This window comes from Ahaetulla prasina, chromosome 4, assembly GCF_028640845.1.
Source record: "Ahaetulla prasina isolate Xishuangbanna chromosome 4, ASM2864084v1, whole genome shotgun sequence".
In the NCBI taxonomy this organism is placed as follows: domain Eukaryota; kingdom Metazoa; phylum Chordata; class Lepidosauria; order Squamata; family Colubridae; genus Ahaetulla; species Ahaetulla prasina.
In genome coordinates, this window is record NC_080542.1 from 124,992,691 (window position 1) to 125,018,446 (window position 25,756).

General features: G+C 37.0%; 3 protein-coding genes across 6 annotated transcripts in view; 1 reads left to right on the forward strand and 2 right to left on the reverse strand.

The window, feature by feature from the left end:
• The window catches only part of PEX1 (peroxisomal biogenesis factor 1), a 51,784-nt gene extending 41,105 nt beyond the window's left edge, over positions 1 to 10,679 (reverse strand). Inside the window, exons 1-8 of one of the 2 annotated variants that reach the window (XM_058183384.1) lie at positions 10,378 to 10,679; positions 8,200 to 8,343; positions 5,311 to 5,394; positions 5,027 to 5,141; positions 4,172 to 4,941; positions 3,114 to 3,233; positions 1,053 to 1,170; positions 236 to 342 (exon numbers count right to left, since the gene is read on the reverse strand). In XM_058183384.1, coding sequence (XP_058039367.1) covers positions 236 to 342; positions 1,053 to 1,170; positions 3,114 to 3,233; positions 4,172 to 4,941; positions 5,027 to 5,141; positions 5,311 to 5,394; positions 8,200 to 8,343; positions 10,378 to 10,491 — 1,572 coding nt within the window. In that variant the 5' untranslated portion in view covers positions 10,492 to 10,679. Of the gene's footprint in view, positions 1 to 235; positions 343 to 1,052; positions 1,171 to 3,113; positions 3,234 to 4,171; positions 4,942 to 5,026; positions 5,142 to 5,310; positions 5,395 to 8,199; positions 8,344 to 10,377 lie in introns of those variants that run through there. The other variant, XM_058183385.1, reaches the window with a different exon arrangement.
• Positions 10,680 to 10,773: 94 nt separating this feature from the next.
• On the forward strand, positions 10,774 to 20,363 carry RBM48 (RNA binding motif protein 48). 3 transcript variants are annotated; one of them, XM_058183390.1, is made up of 6 exons: positions 10,774 to 10,968; positions 17,706 to 17,896; positions 18,089 to 18,234; positions 18,853 to 19,400; positions 19,553 to 19,645; positions 19,879 to 20,363. In XM_058183390.1, exons 1-5 carry the CDS (start codon positions 10,843 to 10,845, stop codon positions 19,643 to 19,645), a joined length of 1,104 nt encoding a protein of 367 aa, XP_058039373.1. In that variant the 5' UTR covers positions 10,774 to 10,842; the 3' UTR covers positions 19,879 to 20,363. The 3 variants fall into 3 exon arrangements, with proteins under 3 accessions (XP_058039373.1, XP_058039371.1, XP_058039370.1); XM_058183388.1 differs by having other exon boundaries at positions 10,775 to 10,968; positions 19,553 to 19,685; XM_058183387.1 differs by having other exon boundaries at positions 10,775 to 10,968; positions 19,553 to 20,363.
• CLXN (calaxin) lies at positions 19,794 to 23,832 on the reverse strand. The gene is made up of 6 exons (XM_058183394.1): positions 23,700 to 23,832; positions 23,107 to 23,262; positions 21,886 to 21,990; positions 21,342 to 21,493; positions 20,837 to 20,941; positions 19,794 to 19,931 (listed from the first exon to the last, which is right to left on the reverse strand). Exons 1-6 carry the CDS (start codon positions 23,755 to 23,757, stop codon positions 19,881 to 19,883), a joined length of 627 nt encoding a protein of 208 aa, XP_058039377.1. The 5' UTR covers positions 23,758 to 23,832; the 3' UTR covers positions 19,794 to 19,880.
• Positions 23,833 to 25,756: the final 1,924 nt, after the last annotated feature.

Genomic DNA, 25,756 nt, shown 5'->3' on the forward strand with positions numbered 1-25,756 from the left:
ACAACAAATTCAAAGATAAGATAAGATGATAAGGTTATCTAAGCTAATACCTGGTTTGGCAAAGAGGTTTCTCCAGAATTCTCTTCAAATATTACAATGTATCATTAATTTATAAATAGTAAAATTTAATATTTTATACGAAGATAGAAATCAAGAAAATCAATACAAATAATAATCTTAAGTAAATTGCATTAACATTTTAAATTATTGACTATCTGAAATTAGTTATATTTACTTGTATATTTGCATTCTGCAGCAAGCGAGGGCTCAAGATGAAAGTATTTCTCGCTTTTTCTTCTTCAGTGTCAGAAGAGGCTACAGTGAGGACGAAGTCTTCCAGGCCTTCCAAAATACAATGAGCATTAATCTGATTATGATTCAGTATAAAATGTACCATATTTTAACTTTGTAAATTTAGTTGGTGTGACAATGAGTTTCATTGTGTACATCACGAGTTTCCAACCTGGGGCCGTGGCCCAGTACCAGACCGCAGACCATTCAGAACTAGGCTGCAGAAGCTGCGGGTGAGCAGGTGTGTGTATGCAGCTCCACTTGTGCAAACAGGAGGCGAGTGCAAAGCTTATTTGTGCAAGCAGCGGGCGCATGTGGAGCTCTCTCTGTACATGTGTGCTCCCCTGCTGCTTGCGTAAAACCATCCCCTCCCCCCACACCAGTCTGCAAAGATGAAAAGATTGGGGACTGCTGGTATACTTCATTATTTTTAGTTTTCCTTTTCATTAGTTAAAAAACAACAACCCAATTTTAAAGAACTAAACAGAGCAGAGGGAATGGTCCTTTACAGTTAGCTCAGATTGGATGCGCTACAATCAAATAAATAAAACATTACCCATTTCCTTTGCAATATTGCAGCTTTTTAAAAATAAATTATCAAAAAATACTTATGACAAGAGACATTTAATTATTAAACTAATATATTAGATATAGATAAACTAACTGAAATCCAATTGTAATTGGCTAATTTTTTTAAAATTGATATATAGGAAAAACCCTGCAACATCCAATAGTTACAACTGTAGCTGAATTTTCCTTACCAAAATTAAGTGCCAATTGTAGATAGCTTGCTTCTGCTGTGATTAAGGGAAGCCTAATGTAATCCTGTAGCCACAACTTAAATGCATCTTTAATGTCTTCTTCACTTATTCCTTTATTCTACAATGAAAAATGATGAAGACTGTTAATTCAGTATTTTTTTTTCTAATAAAAAACTTATAAGGAGCTTTTCTTATTGTTACCCATTAGCTGATGGGTTACCAGTAGTCACAACACTATTCACAAGTTGATCTCATTTTTGTTATCTTCTAAAGCACTTTGATATATTTGGGGGGCAAAGTATAAAAATTTGGCAGAATTCACATCTTTTATACAAAATGACAATTTCAGACATATGGGCATTATGTTTCTATCAACAGTGAGTAAGCCCTCAACCAATCCAAGCTTCCAGAAATTTTATTCTTAAATATTTGTTTTGGAAACTAAAGAACACAAAACACTTGGATTTTTCCAGAGTACAAATTACGATGTAGATTTTTAAAAATGGACATTGATTTAATAGCTTTAAATAAGTGGATATGGCTCGGAATTGTAGGGAAATACAGCCTTAAAAAATAAAATAAAGGGTGTGAACTGAACTGAACTGAACTAAACATACCGATTTCTACCAACTCTGTTGAATTGAACATTTGGGAGCATAGTTATACTGGCAGAATTCCTGCCATGCTCCTTTTAAGTAAAAAATCAACATAACTCTCTTCACCATACCAGAGAATTGTTAGTAAGAATTGGAGAAATATGGGCAACTTGTGATATGGATCATGTGGGATGAAAGCAGGAACAGAGAGAAACAGATGAATCATTGGAAAGCCACAAGCTTTCTGTGCCCATGAAGCACTTTTGGAGTGTAAGCCATTCATTTATGACTGTTCAGTAAATTTAGACTTATAAATAGTATCATCTAAATACTCATTTGACAAAACTTTGGAAAAAAGAATTTGTTTTAAAAATACAACTTTTAGGGAGGTTTAATCCATTTCGCAGTACATTAAAGAGATGCCTCTTCATTAAGATATTATGTTTGAATAATTTGAGACTGAATGCGACTTAAGTTGCTAAAAAAATATTGTCGATGAAACATTTGAACTGAGGACAAATATATAAGAAATTGATAGAAAAATATAATTATAGGTAGCCCTCATTTAATGATCATTCATTCAATGACTGTTGGAAGTTATGGCAGCACTGAATGAATTGTAATGATGCCCAGTTTTCAAAGTTACAACTGGTTATGTGATCAAAATTCAGATAGCCTGCTCTCATTTATGACCATTGGGATGCTTCAGCTCCTCCCACCCACCCACCCAACTCCTTCTCATCTCTGTCCTATTGGCTGCCCTGAAAAGTGGCACTCTTTGGTGGTGATAGCAGCACTAGGGCTGAAGTAGAAGTCCATGGCCTTCAGCAGTCACCACTGTGCCTGGGCCTCTATTTCAGCCACCAGCACCACTAGGAAGTATTACATCAAGCCCCATGCTACCTCAAGCCCTGGCTACTCTATCTTCACAACACAAGGACTCAGCTGCCCCTGCTGCCCTATTCTCCATTGGCCCTACCATAACTTCTGCCATCTTTTTCCAATGCTGATAAAAGCATTTCTGGCCTGGCCCTATGTATGCCAAACCTTCTCCCCCAAAGGCCACATGCCCCCTTCCTGTGATGCTTTGGAGGTCCCCCAAAACCTCATGAGAACGCTGTGCTTGTCTTTTTTCAAACGTTGTGTGCTTTTCTCCAAATCATGCAGGCACTTTTTGCAATGCTTTGGAAGGTGGCTAGCTGCAGTACAGGACTTGAGGTGACACTCTCTGGTACTGGAGCTGAGGTAGAGGCCTACGAACAGCAGCAGCCAGCTGCTGAAGGCCCCAGGCTTATACTTCAGCCCCAGCACCATTGGTAGCACCACTGCTGCCATGGTATGCTGTTTGCAGGGTAGCCAAAAGAGCAGAGATAGGCACATGAGGAGAGTTGAAGTAAAATCTGTAAGTAAACAACAAGATACTGGAAACAGTTTATCAACAGTTTATCCATTAGGTCAAACTCACTAAAGTACGTTCAGGCTGAATTCTAAGAGAAGTTGGAATTTTAGGATCTGAACTGATTGACGTGATTCTGACAGCAGCATGCATTTCTATATCTAGCTTCTTTCTCAACCGTTCGGGTATCTGAAATACAAAATAAAAATCATAAACAGTTCCTTCTCTAATATAGAAAAAACTTTAATCTTTCATAAGATGTAGTCACTGGTATAGTAGTGAGGTTTGTGTAGAATCACTAGGTGAGATGATTGGTATAGAAATTTGAGAAAGAAATAAAGACAATTTAAGATTTCAAAACTATTCAAAGACTATAAATGTAGTTAAAATGTTAATAATTTCTCAATTCTCTCAAGGGAAAAAAAAGGATTCCTTGCATTGTATCTTTCACCATCATTGATTGATTTGATTTAGTTTAATTATTTGTATCCCACTTTTATTATTTTTACAAATAACTCAAGGTGGTGAACATATTCAACACACCTGTCTCCTATTTTCCGTCAGCATCAACCCCAGCTGCCTTTCATGACTAATACTTGAACTCACAGCCTCCTGCTTTTCTAGCCTTGTGCCTTTACCAAACTGGCTTTCATATTATTTATGGCAATAATATTAACTTGTAACTCTATTTTTGCAGTGGAAATGTTGCCTAAATGAACAAAAACAAATGAAAAATACACTGATTTTTGTTTTGCTATTTTAATTCACTTTTAAAAACTCGATTTAAGAAGGTACAAAAATATTTGAAGTAAATAAAGCAAACTAAATTAGTATTTTTAAATTGAAATTATTTGAATTATTTTATTTAAAGTTGGATTAGGATATAGTGCTCACTAATTAAAAGAGAACTATCTTAAGCATTATAGTTTGGAGATTGCAGCCCAGCATTCAAAATAACCACATTTTTTATTTCTGAATACACACTAAAATTTAACACATCTTAATTTTTAGGTAAAATATTTTAATTCTCTAATGTTAATCAATCAACAACTTATCAAAAATTGATTTAAAATGCTAATGAGCCTAATATGATGATTTCCCCTGTATCCTTCATAAATTTCACTAACCCAAATTCTTCCAACATGCAGTTGCTCCACATTGTTATTGAACATTATGGCATCCTTTAGATCCTCAAATCCATTCCATATTATTTGCACAACAGAAAACTCATTAGATTCTTGAACCTTACTCGAAGTAAATTGCTTTTGGTCTTCTGTATTAAATAGGTGTTTCTCTTTCTTTGATGTTAGATGATACTTTAATTCTTGCATCTGCTGTTTTGGAGAAAGTAGTTTACTAATTTTCCCATAGGAAACTGGAGTATTAGCTTCTAAGACAGGAAATACTTCATTCCATGGAAAAACAAAGACGGTGTTGTATTCCTGAAATGTGCATGTTTCCAGAGTATTTTTCATGCTGGGAGGCTGCCTCTGACAGACTCTAAAAACAGAATCCACCTGAATCAAGTTTAAGAGACGATTTTTAGCAGCGTTCAGTTCATCAATACCATTAGAAGGCTCATGTTTCTTTTCAGAATTATAAAAAAAAATGTTCCCAAGTAAATTCCAAATGTTTGGGAAAATATTCGCACTCAGTGAGCCCTTTGTGTTTGGCTGATCCTGCTGAAATTGCTTATTTAAATGTGTTTCTTTGGAGTGTGGTTCCTCGTTTCTTTTCCTTGGTTTTAATTCAGTTTCAGGGCCATCATCCTGCACAATGTCATCTTTCAGGGAAGGCAACATGGCAGAACTACCTTCACACTGCCGTAATTTAGGAGATACAAGAAGCTCTGTGCAAGCCTCAAGTCTTCCATAAAGAGCTTGGGGCTTTAGAGTAACTAAAATAAAAAGGGAAATGTTAATATACATACCAAAATTATAATTATTTCTCTAAATCTGATAAAGTCTTCCATAACCACTTACCAATCCGGATATAGATACAGATATGATGCTCAACCCACACTGGGAAGATAGCTTTTGGAAATACTATTCGAATTTGATTAAGAAGATGCTTTTCCAGGGACATCGCATGCAGCTCCTATAATCATTTTACAGAATGTTAAAATTTTTTGATCCTGACTGAGAAGATTGCAACAAAATGAAGACACGAAAATGGTTTTAACAAATAAAACTGCAGGTTTAGTTAAGGGGTGACAGACAAAGAGGAGAAAAAATAAGAATTATATATAAAAAACCATATTAATTACCAGTATTTCCCAATCATCTGCTGACATTGGTTCTACTTCTACTTGCTGACAGGATAAAACCTGAGAACAGGGTTCAAGGAATACCTGGCAGATAAGAAATCTAATTAAATTACTTTCAATATTTTCATAATCAGACCACTGAAAATAATTCTAAATGAGAAAAGAAAATCTGACAAAAGAATCACATGGTTGCTGATCTGTACTGGCAACATACATTTTCAAAATACATTCTGACTATATAATTAGTCCCTCTTCCAATAAAAAAAGGTTACATTTGGCATCCTCAACTAAATAAATGGTATTTTATTCAATTCTGACAGTAACCAAAACTAAACAGTTTGAGAACGTTAGTATGTGCAAACTTTTATTTGTTGAGCCACTGACTGACTCACTGAATCTTAAGCAAAAATATTCTAATATTTTATTTTATTTATCAAACTTAAATGCCAGCCATCTTACATAGAGACAACTGCAGGTGGTTTACTAAAATAAAATATTAAAACAGTAAATATTAACACTAAAATTGATATAAAAAATGACAGAGATGTGGAAGAATGGAACTAGATGCAATGGTGAGGAGTTGGGGTCTTGTCCCATTAACCATCTCCAGAATGACATGCCCCCATTGAGGAGCCTGGGCAGTTGGCAGATCTTCAAACTCTTTCAGAAAGCCAGAAAGGTGGGTGCAGATCTCATCTCAGGGGTCAAAATACTGGAGAAGTATAAGTGATGAATTGAAAATAATTCAACACAAAGTTAGTTCTTAACTTTCCACTGGTTGCTTAGCAGCTGTTCAAAGTTACAGCAGACCATCCAAAAAGCTACTGACACCCCAGTTCCAAAGTTACAACCGCTGCAGTATCCTACAGTCATTCATTCTTATGACCAAATACAAGGACGTTGCAGAAGTCCCCGTTTACCTCCTCACCCTGGGTCCCAGAGGGCCTGCTTCCCACCTCATCATCATGCCTCCCACCCTCTTCATTTACTCTTTGAAAATCTCCAGAGCTCAGGTGAGGAAAGAAGAGATGCTGCTCTGCTCCTAGCCTGCATGGTGTGATCCCAGAAGCAGCCACCATTTTCTGGTCAGCTGCATTGAATTGTGGCTAAAAATAGTGGCCACTTTCCGGATTGGGCCACATGGCCCAGGAATGAATAGGCTTGTTCTGCTTATTTAACATGAGGTCTGAGCCAATGCAGAGCTTTCTAAAACTTGTATTAGAGAAACAGAACAAGCCTCTTTGCACCTGGGCCATGTGGTGTGCAATCCCAGAAGTAACTGCCATTTACAGAGCCTCCACAGTTCAATGAGGCTGGCCAGAAAATAGAGTCCACTTCTAGGATCAAATCACATTGTCCAGTCCCAGGCTACATTAATAGAGTGATAGAATCAAGATCATGTAGAATGTTAATACCGCTTTATAATATCTTGGTAAAATCACACTTGGAATACTGATTTAAGCTTGGGTCGCCACGATATAAAAATATATTGCAAGTCCAGAAAGAGTGCAGAGAAAAGCAAGAAAGATGATTAGAGGGCCGAAGGCTAAAACAATAGTTGCAAGAATTGGGTATGTCTAGTTTAATGAAAAGAAGGACCAGGGATGAAGTGATGGCAGTTTTTCAATATCTATGGGGTTGCCATAAAGAAGAGGGGATCAACCTATTCTCCAAAGGCAGAACAAGAAACAATGGATGGAAACTAATCAAGGAGAGAATCAACTTAGAATTAAGAAGAAATTTCCTGACAGTTGGGACAATTAATCACTGGAACGACTTGCTCGAGAAGTTGTGGATACTCCAGCACTGGAGGTTTTTAAGAAGAGATTGGACAACCATTTGTCTGAAATGGTTTAGGGTTTCCATCTTGAACAGGGGTTTGGATTAGAAGGTCCCTTCCTATTCTTTTATTCTGAATGAAGAGGCCTGCTCTGCTTCCCTAATGCAAGTTCTGGAAAGTTCCCTGTCCATCACAATTCTCCGGAGCTCATGTTAAAGAAGCAGGGCAAATCACTCCATTCTTAGGCTGTGTGGTGTGATCCCAGAAGCGACCGTCATTTTCAGAGCAACCACAATTTAATGTGGCTGTCCCCAAGCTGCTTTCAGGATTGTGCCACATGGTCCAGGAACAGAGCTGTTGATCCTCCTTCCTCCTTCTAAACCAAGCTCCAGAGATCTTTGAGAGGTAAGTGCACAATGGTTGACATGGGGTGACAAGGGTGTGGGGCATTAAGTAGATATAAAGCCTGCAAGGATCCCAAGGGTGGCACACCAAGTGCCTAAGGGGATGCAGGGGGGACTTTTGGAAAGCCCAGGGTAAGACATGTGCTAGGCCTCCTAGGGTTCCCCAGGGTCCCTTAGGGACCCTGTGCTTCACTAAGAAACTGCATATTCATTTAATGGCTGCATTGAAAAAAAGAAAGAACAGGGCTCTGTAAATGAGGCAATCACATGGGTACTTCATTTAATGACGCTCATGACTTCTGAATGTAATGGGCAGGTTCCATTATAGTCTTCGGATGAGGAACACCAGTATTATTTCTGCATGTTCCTTTCAAGCAATGTTCTTTGTTGTGTGCGGTTCTTTGTTTGTGTATCACATCTGCATATCCCATAGGAAATGCACTTGATGTATATGTGCTTTGCAGGTGCAAAGCAAATAAATTAGTAGAGAATGTATACAAAAACCATTTCAAAAGTTAACTGTGTCATTTAAAATGCTATTGGTTAATAGCTAATTGCTATTAGTTAAGCATAGTTAAGCATAACTTGTAAACAATTTGATAATTTAATAAGAAGCCAGATTTTGAAACTAGTAACTGATATATTCCATATGTATCAACTTCATATCCTACTCTAAGTATACAAATAGAAGATTGCATTTCAAACCTGTTGTCCATCTTTGATGCCAAGCTTGCCTGCTAATTGTCTGTTTATCTCAACAATGTTTTCTTCTGTTTGACGATAATGTCTGATTTCCATCCAACCCAAGAATACTGGTTGATTCCCCCAAGAAGCTTTCACAATTTGATCCTATGAATTTAAAAAGTAAATACATTTATATTAAACAGGGGATATTTCACATAAGTGGACAAATAGGTACATATAGACCGGGTCCAAACAAGAGTGGGTTGTTGTTGTTGTTGTTTTGTAAAATTAGGGTGTTTTGGTCTGATAAATTCAATATTTCCAGATATCAATGCAACATTATGGCAGCTGGTTAACTAAGAATGCCTGGCTCAATCAATCAATCAATCAATCAATACCTCTATTTATAAAATACTCAGGGTTTGAGTTTTATATTTTATTTTATAATTTTTAATAATTTTTCCTGCTTTTATGAATTAATAGAAGTCATGCTGCTCATTTTTCAGCCTTGCATATATGCACAAATACTACATCATGTAGTACATCACCTGCACATTTTTAAGTCTTGGAAGCACCAATAATACATCATATTTTGCTAACTGTCCCATGGGGTTTCAGGTTTCTTAATTTTGACTTTGTCAACTTCAGCCTTTACAAGACCAGTTCCGACTGTTAGTGATCTGGAAAGGAGCAGCCTTTTGGAAGGTCCAAAGACTTGGCTCTTCCCATAAGCACTGAACAAGGGTAGGGTTGAATCAGAGTCTCAATAGTTTGATGGCCTGGAATTTGGTAATTTCAGTTTTAGCTCTTTATTTTAAGACTATTTGCAAAGTTAATACAGAACTCCCCTCCCTCCAATAATTATTACACTGCCCTAAGGTATCATCTTATGGATATTATAAGGTATTTTTCCAAATAATAGAATAGAATAGAATAGAATAGAATTTTATTGGCCAAGTGTGATTGGACACACAAGGAATTTGTCTTGGTGCATATGCTCTCAGTGTACATAAAAGAAAAGATACGTTCATCAAGGTAATGAAAAACTAGTTAACAGTGTTTACCACAATGAGGGGAGAAAATCCCTAGGTCTAACAGAAAAAAAAAGGTAAAGTATACTATATCAGATTTAAAACTCCTATTCCTTTAATAAGTGCAGAAAGTTGCAATTGATTTCAGATCATTCTCAATACTGCAATGCCTGAAAAATATAGCAATGAAACACCACTTTCGCCTTCATGACATTCGGTGCCATATGCCAGTAATCCCCAGTGGGTGGCAGCACCTAGTATCTGCAAATTTCAAAAAAACGAAATCCCCAGCAAGATCAATGCTTAGCTGGGAGAGCACCAAGATAACCTATGTCAGGTGATATTGAACATCCTCAGAAAAAGACAATAACCTATCATTTCTGTAGTGTGGCCAAGAAACCCCCACAAGGCACAGCTGCAAATCTCCTTTTCATCTTTTTTTTTTTTTGTTTACATTTATACCCCGCCCTTCTCCGAAGACTCAGGGCGGCTTACAGTGTATAAGGCAATAGTCTCATTCTATTTGTATATTTTTTTACAAAGTCAACTTATTGCCCCCCCAACAATCTGGGTCCTCATTTTACCTACCTTATAAAGGATGGAAGGCTGAGTCAACCTTGGGCCGGGCTTGAACCTGCAGTAATTGCAGGCTTCTGTGTTCTTAATAACAGGCCTTAACAGCCTGAGCTATCCGGCCCAGCTATCTGGAGAGCAAATAGCTGCTTTTACTTAGCATGGCTAATGAAGAGGATAGGGTCTCCTGCTTGAGCAGGGAGGGGGTTGGATGAGAAGATGTCCAAGGTCCCATCTTTTATTCTGATAAGTTAGCCTTTTGACACTATGTGGAGGCAGGCAAGAGTCCTTTTCCATGGGTCCTCTAAGGCAAGGGTCTCCAACCTTGGCAACTTGAAGACTTGTGGACTTCAACTCCCAGAATTCCTCAGCCAGCAAAGCTGGCTGAGAAATTCTGGGAGTTAAAGTCCACAAGTCTTTATTTTTATTTTATCTCCAAGGTTGGAGATCCCTGCTCTAAGATGCCAACAGCCCCATACTTGAATATGGAAAGATGTTGGTAAGAAAAAGTATGCTGTGGCTGTGAACGAACACTTCAATCTCAGTAATCATGGGACCGCAGAAGGTCGTAGACACCTTCCTGAATTCCTTATACCTGCTGCAGTCCGAAATAAGAAACCAGCCCAGACGGCAAGTGCAGAAAACAATTCTTGACGCCGCTCAAGGAGACTCTCGCCGTGGCTATTCCGAATCCTCCTGCCCCCAACATCACCGCCGACCCTCCGGCCACCCACGGCCAGGTATCAGCCTCCTTAAAAGACAAAAACTACAGAACGTCGTAACTCTTGACCGCCATCACACTGGCGGTAGTATTTGTTCCGGCTTCCGGCTCCGTACCGTATTACCTCCCTCCCCCGCCCCAGGTAGCCCTAACGGTCATTGGAGGCCCAGCTGATTTTCTCTGCTGTGATTGGATAAACTGCCACGGCTCCGCCTCGGGTCCCTCGCCGGGTTCTTCATCGATTTCTTTCCGCCTTTCCTTGGAATGGACATCGGTGCTGAGAGAGGGGAGGACTTGGATGACGTTTTGAAGAAGCGACAAGAGAGCACCTAAGTCAAGATGGCGGCGGTTGATCCTGGTGAGGGCGAGATCGAGGTCGGGGGCGTCTGCCAGCATCACGCTCAGCAGGCGATCTGCGCCTCGCGCGCCAAGTATCGTGAAGGGCGCAGGCCGCGAGCAGTGAAGGTAAACGAGAAAAAATTCTCTCCCCCTAAGCCGTTTCCTCCCCTTTTCAAATCCGCTCTCGGTTACAAATACTTCGTTGAGATCTCCCTAAGAAGCTTACAAGCCGGATAAAAAGCAAATCTGCCATTGCTTCCCTCCTTTTGTTTACACATACACTCGCAGCACCTAAACAGGAAATCGAATCCGATAGGCTAAAATAATACAGTTGGGAAGGGACCTTGGAGGACTTCTAGCCCAACGCCCTCGCTCAAGCAGGAGACCTTGTGTAACATTTCAGACAATCTGAAAGGTCCAATCTCTTCTTTAAAAAACTCCAGTGATGGAGCACCTATAATTTATGAAGGCAAGCTAGTCCACTGATTCTCACTGTCAGGAAATTTCTCTTTATTTCTAGCTTGGGTCTCTGCTTGATAGCTTTCCATCTGTTACTTTTTGTTCTGCCCTCAGGTGCTTAGTTGATCCCCTCTTCTTAGTGATTGTTTTGGATATTGGATGACTACTACCACGGCACCTCTAGTTCTCTTCATTAGACCGGCATACCCAGTTCTTGCAAGTGTTCTTCGTGTGTTTTAGTCTCCAATCCCCTTGTTGCTCTTCTCTGCACTCTTTCTAGTCTGTCATCATCTTTTTTTGTTTCGTGGTGGCCACAACTGGATGTGGTAAGTGTGGTCTTACCATGTGGTAAGTGTGGTTACTACAGCATAGCTGTAGTAACACTTCACATAATCTTGTTTCTATCTCACTGTTAATGCAGTCCAGGACCGCACTACCTTTTTTGGCAGCTGCAGCACACTGCTCAGGGTGGATAACAATCCATGATTTTTCTAAAAAAACAAACCATTTTTTAAAAATCAAATTTATTTTAATAAAATGCTTTTGGAGTAAAAAATCTAAAGATAGTTTTCTATTTAAGATACATTAATAATTTAGTTTATTCAGCATGAAATGGAGCTTAGTTATGTAGTTGTATATTCTGCAATATTTACATTTTTGGTAAACTCAATGAATCCAAGCAAGCTAAATAGGAAATCTTCATTTTGTTTGCAAATAATAATATTAAAGATTCTGACTACCAGCAAGAATGAGTCCTTACATTTAAAGAGCACCTGTCATTTCAGATCCATCATGGCAGCGCCTGTTACCGGACATCTACTCACCTGCTGCCTGATACCTCCCTTGCCTTGTTGTGTCACTGCTGCATCACCAGCTGTCCCATTAAAGTGAATGGGACTGTTGGTGAGTCAACAGCGGGTCAGAGATGACAGTTGTTCTTTAAAAATTATGATTTAAATTGAGTTGATTTAAATCAAGCCTTTTTACTAATGATTTAAATCATGATTTAAATCACTAGTAAAAAGGCATGATTTAAATAAAATCCACCCTGCTAGTTCATATTTAAGTGGTTTTCCACTAGGATTCCTAAATCCTTCTTGCAGTTTTTATTTATTTATTTATTTATTTATTATTTATTTATTTGTCACAACAATATATGTAGGAATCATACAAAAGATTATATAGTATATAAACATATATGAGAAAATATAAGGAGGTATAAGCATATATATAGAAAAAAGAAAAGAAAAACAATAGGACAGGAACGGTAGGCACGTTTGTGCGCTTATGCACGCCCCTTAAGGTCCTCTTAGGAATGGGGTGAGGTCAGTAGTAGAAAGTTTTTGGATAAAACTTTTAGGATTGTGGGAAGAGACAACAGAGTCAGGTAAAGTATTCCAAGCACTGATGATTCTGTTACAGAAGTCATATTTTCTGCAATCTAGATTAAAGCGGTTGACATTAAGTTTAAATCTATTAGTTGCTCTAGTATTATTGCAATTAAAGCTGAAGTAGTCTTTAACAGGAAGGACATTACAATAGATGATTCTGTGAGTTAAGTTTAGGTCTTGTCGAAGGCGACGAAGTTCCAAGTTTTCTAAGCCTAGGATTTCAAGTCTGGTGGGATAGGGTATTCTATTGTTTTCAGAGGAATGGAGAACTCTTCTTGTAAAATATTTCTGGATACGTTCAATTGTATTGATGTCAGAGATGTGGTGAGGGTTCCAAACAGGCGAGCTGTATTCTAGAATTGGTCTAGCAAATGTTTTATATGCTCTGGTTAGTAGTGTGGTATTTTTGGAAAAGAAGCTGCGCAAAATTAGGTTTACAACTCTTAGAGCTTTTTTTGCTATGTAGTTGCAGTGGGCTTTGGCAGTTAGATTATTTGACATGAAAACTCCAAGGTCTTTAACGGGATGGGGGTCGTTTGTAAGGTAATGTCCATCTAGTATGTACTTAGTTTTTGGGTTCTTTTTTCCTATATATAAGACTGAGCATTTGCTGGTTGAAATTTGGAGCTGCCAATTTTTAGACCAAGTGGTTAGATGATCAAGGTCGTTTTGAATGATAGAAGTATTGTCTGTGATGTTAAATAGTTTGACATCATCAGCAAAGAGAACACAATTACTTGAGATATGGTCACAAAGATCATTAATGTATAGTATAAAGAGTGTTGGTCCAAGAACGCTGCCTTGAGGAACGCCACTCTTGACAGGAACAGGATTTGATAAAGCATTGCCAATTTTGACCACTTGTTGTCTGTTAGACAGAAAAGCAGATATCCATTTGTGGAGGGGTCCTGAGATGCCATAGGATATTAGTTTTAGGAGAAGTTTATCGTGTACTACTGAGTCAAAAGCTTTGCAGAAGTCTATGTAGATTGCATCTATTGATTTGCCTTGATCAAGATTTGAAGTCCATATGTTTTTGCAGTGGAGAAGTTGTAAGTTACATGATAATTTTTTCCTGAAACCAAATTGTTTGTTGGAGAGTAGGTTGTTTGTTTCTAAGTGTGAGGTAATGGATTGGTTGATGATAGATTCCATGACTTTGCAGGTGACGCAGCAAAGGGAGATCGGTCTGTAGTTTTCGACTAAGCTGGGGTCTCCTTTTTTGAAGATAGGGATGACTGTGGCTAATGACCAAAGTTTGGGAAGAGAACTGGTAGTGAAAGCTTTATCAAAGATAATACTTAGGGGTTCTGCTATATTAATGGAAAGTTTTTTTAAGAAGTATGCACACAGTCCAATGGGTCCAATAGATAGCGATGGTTTTAAGTTGTGAAGAGCTTTTCCAACGTTGTCTTCTGTGAAATCTATATGAGTTAAATCATCATAATCATTGCTGGTACGTTTGTGGAATGTCGGATATGTGTTATCGGAGTTAACAAAAACTGAGCCAAAGAAAATGTTGAAGAGGTTTGCTTTAACTGTTTCATCATTGCATTCTTTGTTGTTAGAATCTTTTAGTGGTGGGATGGATCTAGAGTCTTTAAGTTTATTTTTAACAAAATTATAAAAGGCACGATTGGAATTTGTGCGCAGAAGATTCTCTTCTTGCTTAGTGTGGTAATTTGTGCATTCAGTTTTTATTTGGTTGCATATGTTTCTGTAGCGGTTTTTGAAATTTATAACATAGCCTTTTTTGTTTCTTTTCCAGAGGGATTTTTTTTTGATTGAAGCTTTTTTATTGATATGGGTAGTTTGTTTTTCTTGATCATGGTAGTCATTTGTGGTACATATAGTTTAATGACTCTATTGATTTAAAGTAGGAAAACTCTATAGTGGTCTTCAGCGGTTATGCAGGTTGCAAACAAATTTTGCCAGTCCAGAAATGAAAGATCGTTGTTTATAAGGTTGTAATTGGCTTTTTTGAAGTTGTAGTTGGGAGTACTGTTGTTATGACGATTTAAGTATGGACGTATATTGAGACGAAAATCAATCATGCAGTGGTCACTGTTGGAAAAAGGTTCTTTAATTTGTAGTCTGTAAATTGAGTTTGAATTGTTGCAGAAGATGAGATCAAGGCAGTTGTTGAGTCTTGTATTGTTAGTTACAAGTTGTTCAAGACCTAGGTTTGTAACAGCATTGTATAGTTTAGTATGGATTGGGTCAGTTGAACATTCATTAGTTGTCCAGTTAATGAGAGGTAGATTTAGGTCACCCAGGAAGATGAGGATATGGGCAAGAGGTAGCCCATGTTAGCATTGAGGTTAGCATATTTGCATGGGTAATGTAGCATAGTAAGCATAGTAAGCTCTGTAGCATAGTAAGAATCGAAGAGTAGTGTCAAGGGATAGGTCGCATACAATAGTTTCAGGAAGAGAGAGTTTATGTGCTACTTGGATATTTTTTAGATTCAGTGACTTCGGTTTTCATGATCTGATCGATAGACTTGATATTCTTTGTTTGAGATAATGGAGTCAGGAAGGGATGAGTTCAGCCATGTTTCACAAACATGTTTCACAAACAAAAATGATATCAAATGTGCCACTGTTTAATAAGAGGATAAGTTCAGGTAATTTGTTGACTATGCTTCTTGCATTTATCAATTTGCATTTGAGATCTGAAGTGATTGGTGTTGAAGAGGTAAGGGGCATGCATACCTAGTTTTGGATGTTAGTAGGTTGGGGGTTGTGTACAACAGATGGTTGCATAGATGGTTGGATGATAGTTTGGTTGTTTGGATGGATGGTTGTTTGAATGGCTGGTTGGGTGGATTGTTGGGTGGCTGTTTGGATGGCTGTTTGGATGGCTGATTGGATGGCTGTTTGGATGGCTGTTTGGATGGCTGGTAAGATGGTTGGTTGAATGGGTGGTAGGGTGATGGGTGCTTGATTGAACCCTGGGATGGCTGGTTGATTGTTATGGGTAATGGGGGGTTTGGAGGTGATTTTTTGATTGTAGGTTTTATTTTTTATGCAATCGGCACGGTAGTCAATGTATAGGTTGGATTCACCATTGTCTTGTCTTCTTTTTAAGTTCTGTGCGAAGTTCACGAGAACGTATCCATTGTAGAAAGGATAGATCAGGACGTGATCTAAGTTTACTGTAGGTAGGGTTGGTTTTGGCAATTGAGTTTATAGTATAAATGAATTTACGTTTACAGTCCTCATGTATCACCTAGTCTGTATGTGCATTTGGATTGTGTAAAACCTTATTTTTCTCACCATAGAATTGCATTTTATTGGATAGGATCCAGTGTTCAAGTCTGTCTTGAGCCTATCTTCTAAAGTAGCAATCCCAATCTTTTTGCCACCAAGGATTAGTTTCATGGAAGATATTTTTTAGGGAATGGAAGGGGAGAAAGACCATGCAATCTAGATCCTTAGCAGGCAGTTTCATGGGTTGGGGACCCCTGTTCTAAAGAGGCTATTTCCACCAGCTTGGTGTCATCTGCAAATTTGATGAGTTCACTTTGTACCCCTTCATGTAAGTTGTTTATAAAATTGTTGAGGAGTACTGGGATAAAGACAGAATCTTGAGGTACCTTATTGCATATTTCCCTCCACGTAGATGCAGTTGCATTAAAAACTACACATTGTGTGCAGTTGATCAGCTAGTTATAATTTTATTGGTGGTTATACTTATTCCACAATTTTCTGTCTTACTAAATAGTACTTGTGATCCACTTTGTCAAATGCCTTCTTGAATCTAAGTATCCTCTGAAAATGGAAGTTGAGTTTAACTGTTCCCTGATAACACATTTGTTTTTGCTTTTTAAACCATCATGCATAATTTTTGGGATCTCTTCAGGGATTAGATCCTTCTTGAATTGTGCCAGTTTACTGACCCAAATAGAAGCAGTAGTCTTTTGAGTATCTCCAGTTTTACCACTTTAATTTTCACAATGCTTTTTATCTTGTGAAGTTTCTATTGTATGTTAATGTCCAAGGGAAATTTGAACAATAATTTCCAGTGTTGTGACCAGGCTGTAAGCCATGGTTGTTGCTGATCTGATGAGAACACTTGTTTCTCTTGAATAATACAGTTTTTGAAGAATCCAAGATACAGTAGTAGTTAATTGTATTTTGCTCGAATGCTATGAGTAACCAATTAGAATCCTTGCTATAATAGTTATTACTGATACCTTTCTTCCTATACTGTTATGTCTTGGCAAGCTTTAATTTCTGAACTTGGCTATATGCTTTTACCCATTACTTATGATGTTTTTTCCACTAACTTAAATTTTCATTTTACTTGATATTAGTTTCCTTTTTCCCTTTACTTGTTTGGTTTGTTTTTACTCTGTAACTTGTATTATTACTTTTTTTGGTCTCATAGTATTAATAAAGTTTAATGCATCAAAAATATGATTGCTTAGGTTCATTCATCAAACTAAGCCATAACCAAACAAGATATACATGTAGTCCTCAATTAACAACATTTGTATAGCAGCCATTCCCAATTATAACAGTTCTGAAAAATGTTGCTTATGACTGACCAGTCCTCATCATTATAACCATCATAGCATCCCCACAGACACATAATCCAAATTTGATTGCTTGGTAACTGGCATGTATTTATGATGGTTGCTTCATTCAAGGGTCATGTGATTGCCATTTGCGACTTTCCCAGCCAACTTCTGACAAGGAAATCAATGGGGGAAGCCAGATTTGGATTAACAACCACATGATTCATTTAACAACTTCAGCATATAACAAGATCATAAAATCAGGTGCAATTCACTTAAAAACTGCCTTACTTAGCAATGGAAATTCTGGTCCCAATTGTGCTCACAGGTAGAGGACTACCATGGATGAACTTGATCACTAATGCTAAAATATCTCACATCTGACAAATTCTTTTAAAATTGTTATACTATATTACTGTAAACAGTTAATTTTAAAATAGAACAGTTCAGTTACATATGTTAAATGTTATTAAAGTGATTTTGTTTTTCAGGTTTACACTGTCAATTTAGAGTCTCGATATTTGTTAATCCAAGGTGTTCCTGCATTGGGAGTTATGAAGGAGCTAATTGAACTTTTTGCATTATATGGTACTATCGAGGAATATAATCCACTGGATGGTTATCCAGCCGAAGAATTTACTGAAGTGTATTTGATCAAGTTTTTAAAAATATCAAGTGCGAGGTAATAACTATTGCTTTTGTTCTGCCTAGAATCCCTACTTGTTTGATATTGAAATATCTTTCATATATCAGTTTTATGTAAATCACAAGTTATTTTTATAGTGTGTAAACTTAACTTACTGGATTTAAAAAGAACTTAACTTCAACAAGATTGAGTTGTCTTTAACTGTGTGTCACTTTTTCTCTCTTTTAGGGCAGCCAAAAGAAAACTGGATGAGCGGAATTTCTTTGGCAGTTTGCTACATATATGCTATGCTCCAGAATTTGAGAGTGTACAAGACACCAGAGACAAACTAAGAGACAGACGAAAATATATAGCAAAAGCAACCAATTTCAACAGTTTGTGGCTTTTATTATTTTAAATCAATAAAATGCAAAACAATTTTTGTAATTCCCTCCCCCCAAATCCAATATTAATTCACCAAAGTTGTTATCAGAAATCATACTCAATGGGGACTTTACACTTACTATTTGAAGTTATATTTTTTCTTTTTATATCTTGCATTATTTCAATCTAAATAGCTTGGTATGGGAAAAAGGATGGGGAAAAAATAACAAGGAGTGTCTGCAGAATTTACTTTGAATTAGGATGTAATTAATTTTTCTTTTTTTCTTAGTTCATGTATTTGAATTGTTTTGCTTATTATTCCATTGTACATTTTAGCACAACTCCAAAAAAAAATAGAAATGGTGGATATTTATGTAATTTATTAGAATATTCCAATTCTTTGAAAATCCATATAGAATCATCACATCCTAAGCATAACAGAACAATGCTTTGGAGGGAATTTTTCTGTAACTATCAACTAATACATTAAAGCATTTTTTCTCATTGTTCATCAAATAAATCCTATTCTCTGTTTTCTATCATGGTAAATTAACTAAATTAAAATTCACTTCAAAAATACCTTTTTTTTACTATTCACTAACTTAACACATTATTTTTTGTGTTTTGAGAGCAATCACTGGAGACAAAACAGGATTGTGGTATACGTTCTTCAAAGATCATGCCATTGGATCATGGATCATGGACATCTAAAACAGCAATTAGCAAATGGAATCCAGCAACATATACAGAGGACACCTGTCAATCTTCCTGTTGCACATTATTACTGAAGCATATTACATCTGCAGAACAGCCTTGCCAGAATATGTTAGTAGCACCTCATTGTTCTCATCACTATCCTACAACATCTGCATGCTTTAGCCAAAATATAAGAATGGATAAGAAGCCACAGCAAAGAGAGCATGACACATTGGCTTGCTGGAACCTAGAAAGAAAGGTTCCATGTTATGAAGGTCTTGGAAGATTCATGCCCCGAACTACTCAACTTCAGGAACGAAAGAGGAGAAGAGATGAAGACAATAAACTTGCCCTTTTGGGAAGAGAGCCTAATGGTGAAGAAATTATTTTTGGCCCAAGGCTACCAGAAATACCTAAAATAGATATGGATGATGATTCACTGAACAACTCGGCAATCTTAATTCGCAATAGACTAAAGAAGGTGGGCCAATAATTTTTCATTCAATGCTCTAAAAATACATAGTTCTAACATCATTTAGAATTTGTATATATTAATTATTTTGCAGTAGCTTAATTGCTATTCCGTTATGGATGCATATAATATACTAACTTTAGATTCTCTTTTTCAACTAGATTGCTGATCCAGTTCAAACTTCAAACTCACCTAAAGAATTATTAGTGGAAAATCAAGCAACACCAGTAATAAAGCAGAGGCGGCGAATATAAGTATGATTGCATGTTACATTTATATTTGATTCACAAACAGGTAGGCGCTGACTGTTTCTAGACAAAGAAATATGGATTTCTTTGTTAATATGAAACAGTTCTTGTTATGTGAAATTTATCGATGGCTTTGAATCTTATCACCTTATTTCTTGTGCTCCTAATGCTATCTTATGATGCAATGCATTGGGTCTATCCAGCTATATTACATTTCATTCATTATATTTTACTTGCAGATCTACAATTCAGGAGCATCTTGGAAAGCTTGTGACTCAAAGGACATCCTGCACTGTAAAGGAAATAATAAACATTTTAAAAAAAAAACTATAGCAAACTTACATCCAAAGAACAATGCTTACACATTTGGCAAATGTGGCTCAAAATTAGGTCAAAAAGCCCACTTTTAAAAGTGTCAAATTTTAAGTTAAATTTCAATTTCAAATACTGGCCTAGAAACCAAGTGACTCATAAGAGACTCATAAGTTTTAAGTCTGCTTTAGGCATGAATGATGGCTAGGCCAATCTGGGCCAGTCACTCTCAGCCCAATCCCCCTCACAGGGTTGAAGTTGTGGGAAAAATTCAAGGCAGGACTTTTAAGTATATTAGCCCCCTTGTATTTTATACAAAGAGACATAAAGATAATCCCGTTATGTCATGATTTATTGAAATTATTTCCAAATTTCTGCTTTTTGAGAAATAAAAGATAAAAGATTTCCCTAACTATGTGAAGCTAGTTGCATCATTCTCTCGGTCTTTATTGTACATTATTGTACATTTTCTTTTCATATAATACTCTGTTCCATTATCAAATGGTCCATAAACATAAAGACATTTACTTTGAAATACTTTGGTTTACAGAAATGTATGTGGTTAGGAAGTTTATATAACAATTAGACATTAATATATTTGCAGGAAAATGTTTTTTAATTGCATTAATTAAAATTGGGCTAAAGTTATTTTACATCAGGGGTAAGACTTCAGTTAAAGCATGCTGAAATACAGTTGGCTTGCTTGATGATCAGCATTAAAAGTCTCACATTATACACATATATAATGATTTTGGTTAACCTCATTCAGTGACCACTCAAAAAAGCAGTTTAATTTAGAACATTTAGTTCAAATCTAGAATAGGAATACAGTTACTAATAAAATTACTAATTATTAATATACTTTGATATCGATTTCATAAATACCTTCACATCAGGTAAACATGGTCCAAATGCTTCTAAGAGGAGATTTTCATCTCTTACTGCCTTTTCAAAATCCACAAAAGAGACTTTGCCATCGTGATCATAGTCCTATGAAATAAGATATTTTAACCCATATAATCACTATATTTACACTGTAGCCTTATGTATAATTATTTGGGGATAAAATACAATTGGAATTAAATGTGTGGTATTTTTTATTGGCATGACATTCAAATTTCATATAATTGCTACTGTAAATATAAGTAAAGTAAATTTTTAAGTATTTTATTTACTTAAAAAAAATATTCTGGTATTGTTCCAGTCACTAATTTGGCATTGCTGATTAACTCAATAGATTTCCCAAGATTATCTGTTTATTTACTCTTTGGCTGATTTCATTTCTGCCTTTTTTATCCACTAAGGGTATGAATCCCAACAAAGTTAATTGGATAAGCTATTAGTATGATCTAAACCTGATAAGTTGCATTTTTACATTTATTATACTTGCCATTTTCTTCAGTGTTATTTCTACTAAATCTTTAATTCCTTCATCGGGATCTTCCTCTGATGGCTGTTTTAGCAGACTGTTCTTCAGCATATGGAACATTTCCTCTCGTGAAATATATCCATCACCATTCAGGTCATAAACCTCAAAGCAGTCTTTAAAAGGTATAACTACATTAACTGCATGCATGTCAAAATACCTTCCAGATAACTGAAAATAACAGTAACTAAATTGTAGTTAAAGAAAAGAAAGCAATTTTGTAATAAAGGTAAAGGTAAAGGTTCTCCTCGCACATATGTGCTAGTCGTTCCCGACTCTAGGGAGCGGTGCTCATCTCCGTTTCAAAGCCGAAGAGCCAGCGCTATCCGAAGACATCTTTTTTTTTTGTAATAATTTTTGTAATAAATTAGACTAAATATACTGTGCAGTATGCATGGAATAGATTATATAAACTAAAATATAGAGTATTTTTACAACATATTTCATAATGAATTTGCCCTAAAATTCAGATTAACATGAAAATTATTTTTTACTAGAAAAATGTTACATTTCATCTTTTCTTCCAAAGTCCCTCGAAGAAATATTGATAAGCCTTCTACCCATTCTGTTACACTGACACAGCTGTCATTGTCTTTGTCAAAAGCACGGAACACTGAAGGAAAAATAAAGATTATTTTAAAGTTTTATTTTAGAGTTGGCATTTGTATTAAAATTATTTATCTTGAGTATGAACATTGTCTATACCTATATATGTGGTCAATGTTTGAATGTCTAAGACTTGACAACACAATAAAAGTAGTGAAACAGTAATCACAAAATATAGTAATCTTTAAAGTTGTAACATTACATCATAAAATCTCATAAATATATCTGAACCATCAAGCAACTGAAGCCAGTCCTAAAATCAGACATCCCCTAAGTAACTCTTCCAATACTTCTGCAAAATAAGAATATATTCATGGTCTTTCATGTTTGAATCAAAGTTTCTGATATGATATGGAGATCCACTATTCAAATCTGACAGAATTTCAAGTTCCTGGAAAATTTAAAAAAGCAACTTCATATCGTTTAAACATAGTGCGAAACGATTGAATACAGTCAGTGTTTAGAAGGAAGATCACTAGAAAATACCAGGGCTGTGGGCTAGACTGGGAAGTTGAAAAATATCCCAGAAGTCAATAGCAAATATTTTTCATATTGAGTCATATGGAAGGCTGAAGGAGTGAAACTGGACTCCAAAGAGGTTTTATATTTTACATCATATTGCCCTACACAGTGTACATGCAGTAAATAAATTGATTAATATCCAAAGTTAGCTTATATATCTATAGCCGAAGCATTTCCAGATCTTTATTGAAATCAAATTTTTCAATTCTAGCTGTGCATCAATATAAATAGTACTATAAATATTATACTAGTTATTGCTATTTATTACATATTGCTATTATGTGGGGACATTAAAAAGGCAAAATGAAGCAGGAACCCAAATACTTCAATTATCAAGTAATATTATCAACAGACCTCAGTATGCAGGAGAATAAATCCTACTCATGGCTTATTAATTATGACCAATGAATCACATTAAGTAAAAACGTGAGTTTGAATTTCCGTGCGATTTTCAAACTTCATGAATGTATAACCCAACATAGAAATGTTTTCAAAACTGCAATCTGAAACAGCTTCTATTATTTTAAAATATAAATATAAAATATAAAATATTTTAAAATATAATAATTTATTGTATTGTAAATAATTGATTTAATCTCACCTCTGTCCATAATCATGTCATCTGTCATTCCAAATGTCACGTGTAGAATATTGCGAAATGAATTGCGATCTAAACCAACAATAGCATGACGGTCGCTGGGTTCCACATCCAGGTTATTGAAAAGTTTTATGAGGCATTCCACTTCGAATTTATTAACTACAAAAGGAAACAGTGAAACAAAAGCAGCAATGAAAGATGTTCCTCAGCCAATGTAAATTTGAATATGCATCACTCCGGTTCTCTAATGTTGTCGTTCTGAGTCAGGGGTCTAAAAACTTGGCTCTTTTAAGACTTGTGGACTTCAACTCCCAGAGTTCCTCAGCCAGCAAAGCAAAGCTGGCTGAGGAACTCTGGGAGTTGAAGTCCACAAGTCTTAAAAGAGCCAAGTTTGCAGACCCCTGTTCTGGGTTACTCCGCTGACAAGGAATTCTGGGAGTTGTAGTTTCAGCATCTCTGGGCGGAAAGCTCGATCTTATTCCAGTCGAGATAATAATATAAAAACAATTGCCACGAATTCAATGATCGGTTAATGAACTCAAGAGCGGCTGGTTTTAAAGAGGTACAGAGAAAAGAGTAGACCCACTTTCACTCACAATGTTTAGCGGATTTGCACAGGGACTCTGTAAGCTTCTGCAGCTTCTTTCTGTTCATTTTGAGCTTTCTGGCTCCCGCTGCGCCCGGTTGTCACAAGCCAAGCTGTTTCCATGGCAACAACGGGGAATGTTGCCGCCAGGCCCGGATGTAACGCGCTCAGAGGCAGGACCGGCAAGTTCCGGGGCGTTTTAATATTATTTATGCTTGCGGAAAGGCAAAACCCGGCTTCGGGACTCTGAACTGGCTCGTGCCTCTGGTTTTCCATAAGGAGGAATAGAATAGAGCTGGAAAGGTACCTTAGAGGTTTTCTAGTCCAGCCCCTGCTCAAGCAGGACAACCTATATCATTTCAGATAAGTGATTGGCTAGTCTATTCTTAAAAACCTCCAGGGATGGAGGCGCTCATGTTTTCTGCTGGCAAGCAGTTCCACTGATTAGTTGCTCTCACTATTAACCCTTAATTCCAGGTTGCTTCTCTTCTTGATTAGTTTCCAACCATTGTTTCTTGTTCTGCCTTCTGGTGCTTTGGAGAATAATTTGACCCCATCTTCTTTGTGGCAGGCCCTCAAATACTGGACGACGACTACTACTACTACTACTAATAATAATAGTAATAACAACAATAACAATAACAGTAATAACAGTAACAGAGTTGGAAGGGAACTTGGAGGTCATCTAGTCCAACCCCCTGCTCACTATATTAGGGATTCGAACTGCCAAACTGCCAACTTTTCTGATCAACAAGCTCAACATCTCAGCCACTAGCTTCTCATTACTGCTATCATGTGCCCCTAATTTTTCTTTTCCTTAGAACTAGCCAAACCCAGATCCTGCAGCTGTTCTTCATATGTTTTACTCTCCAGGCCTTTGATCATTTTAGTTGCTCTTCTCTGAACTTTTTTCCAAAGCATCAACATCTTTTTTGAAGTATGATGACCAAAATTGAGGAATCCCAGGCCAGACGGGAGAGGCAGAAAATAGGGAGCTCCAATCTTCCCTGGGTAGACCTTTTGCAGAGATTTGAGGCAAAGGCATTTTTGGCATGGAATTGCAAGCGAGCATAAATGGAAGATTTTAAAAAATGGCTATAACAGGTAGTCCTTAACTTAAAACAGTTCATTTAGTGACCGTCTGAAGTTACAATGGCATTGAAACAGGCCTATGACTGTTTTTCACACTACTGTTGCAGCATCCTCATGGTCACATGATCAACATTCAGTTACGTGGCAACTGTTTCATATTTATGATGGTTCATGTTCATGTGGTCACCTTTTGCAACCTTCTGACAGGCAAATTCGATGGGAAAGACACATTCACTTGACAACCATCTTACTAATTTAACAACTTCAGTTATATGCATAACAATTGTGGCAAAAAAAGTTGTAAAATGGGGCAAAATTCACTTAACAATTGTCTCACTTAGCAACATAAATTTTGGGCTCAGTTATGGCCGTAGGTTAAGGACTACATGTAATTAGAAAAGAACTTCATCACTTCATCACAACCTTCTTGTAAGATAGAATGTGGGATAGACAAAATCACTACTAGATTACTTTGTAAATTGCTGACCAACTGCATTTTGCATGAAACCCTCAATGGAAGTACATCTACATTAAGGGAAGCATGCATTGGGGTACTCCAGGGTTTTGTCTTAGGCCTAATACTCTCCAACACAGCGGTTCTCAACCTGTCGCGACCCTGTTGGGGGTCGAATGACGATTTTCCAGGGGTTGCCTAAGACCATCGGAAATATGGGAAGTATACTTGCGAGTCGAAGAATCGCGCTCCAATGGTTGACTCCACAAGCCAGCTGCAGGCTCTTCAAATCGCTAGCCAAATTCGGCTTAAGGCGCGATGAATTAAAAAAGAGAGAAATCTTTGCTCTGATGTCTCCCTCTCAAGCCAGCTGCAATCACTCTCAATCACTAGCCTAATCTGGCTTCAGGCGCGATAAACTTAATAGGGGAGGAGTCTCCGCTTTAATGCCTCCGTCCTCAAGGCAATCGCAAGCAGTTCAGATAGCTAGCCAATACAGCTTCAGGTGCGATAAATTCAAA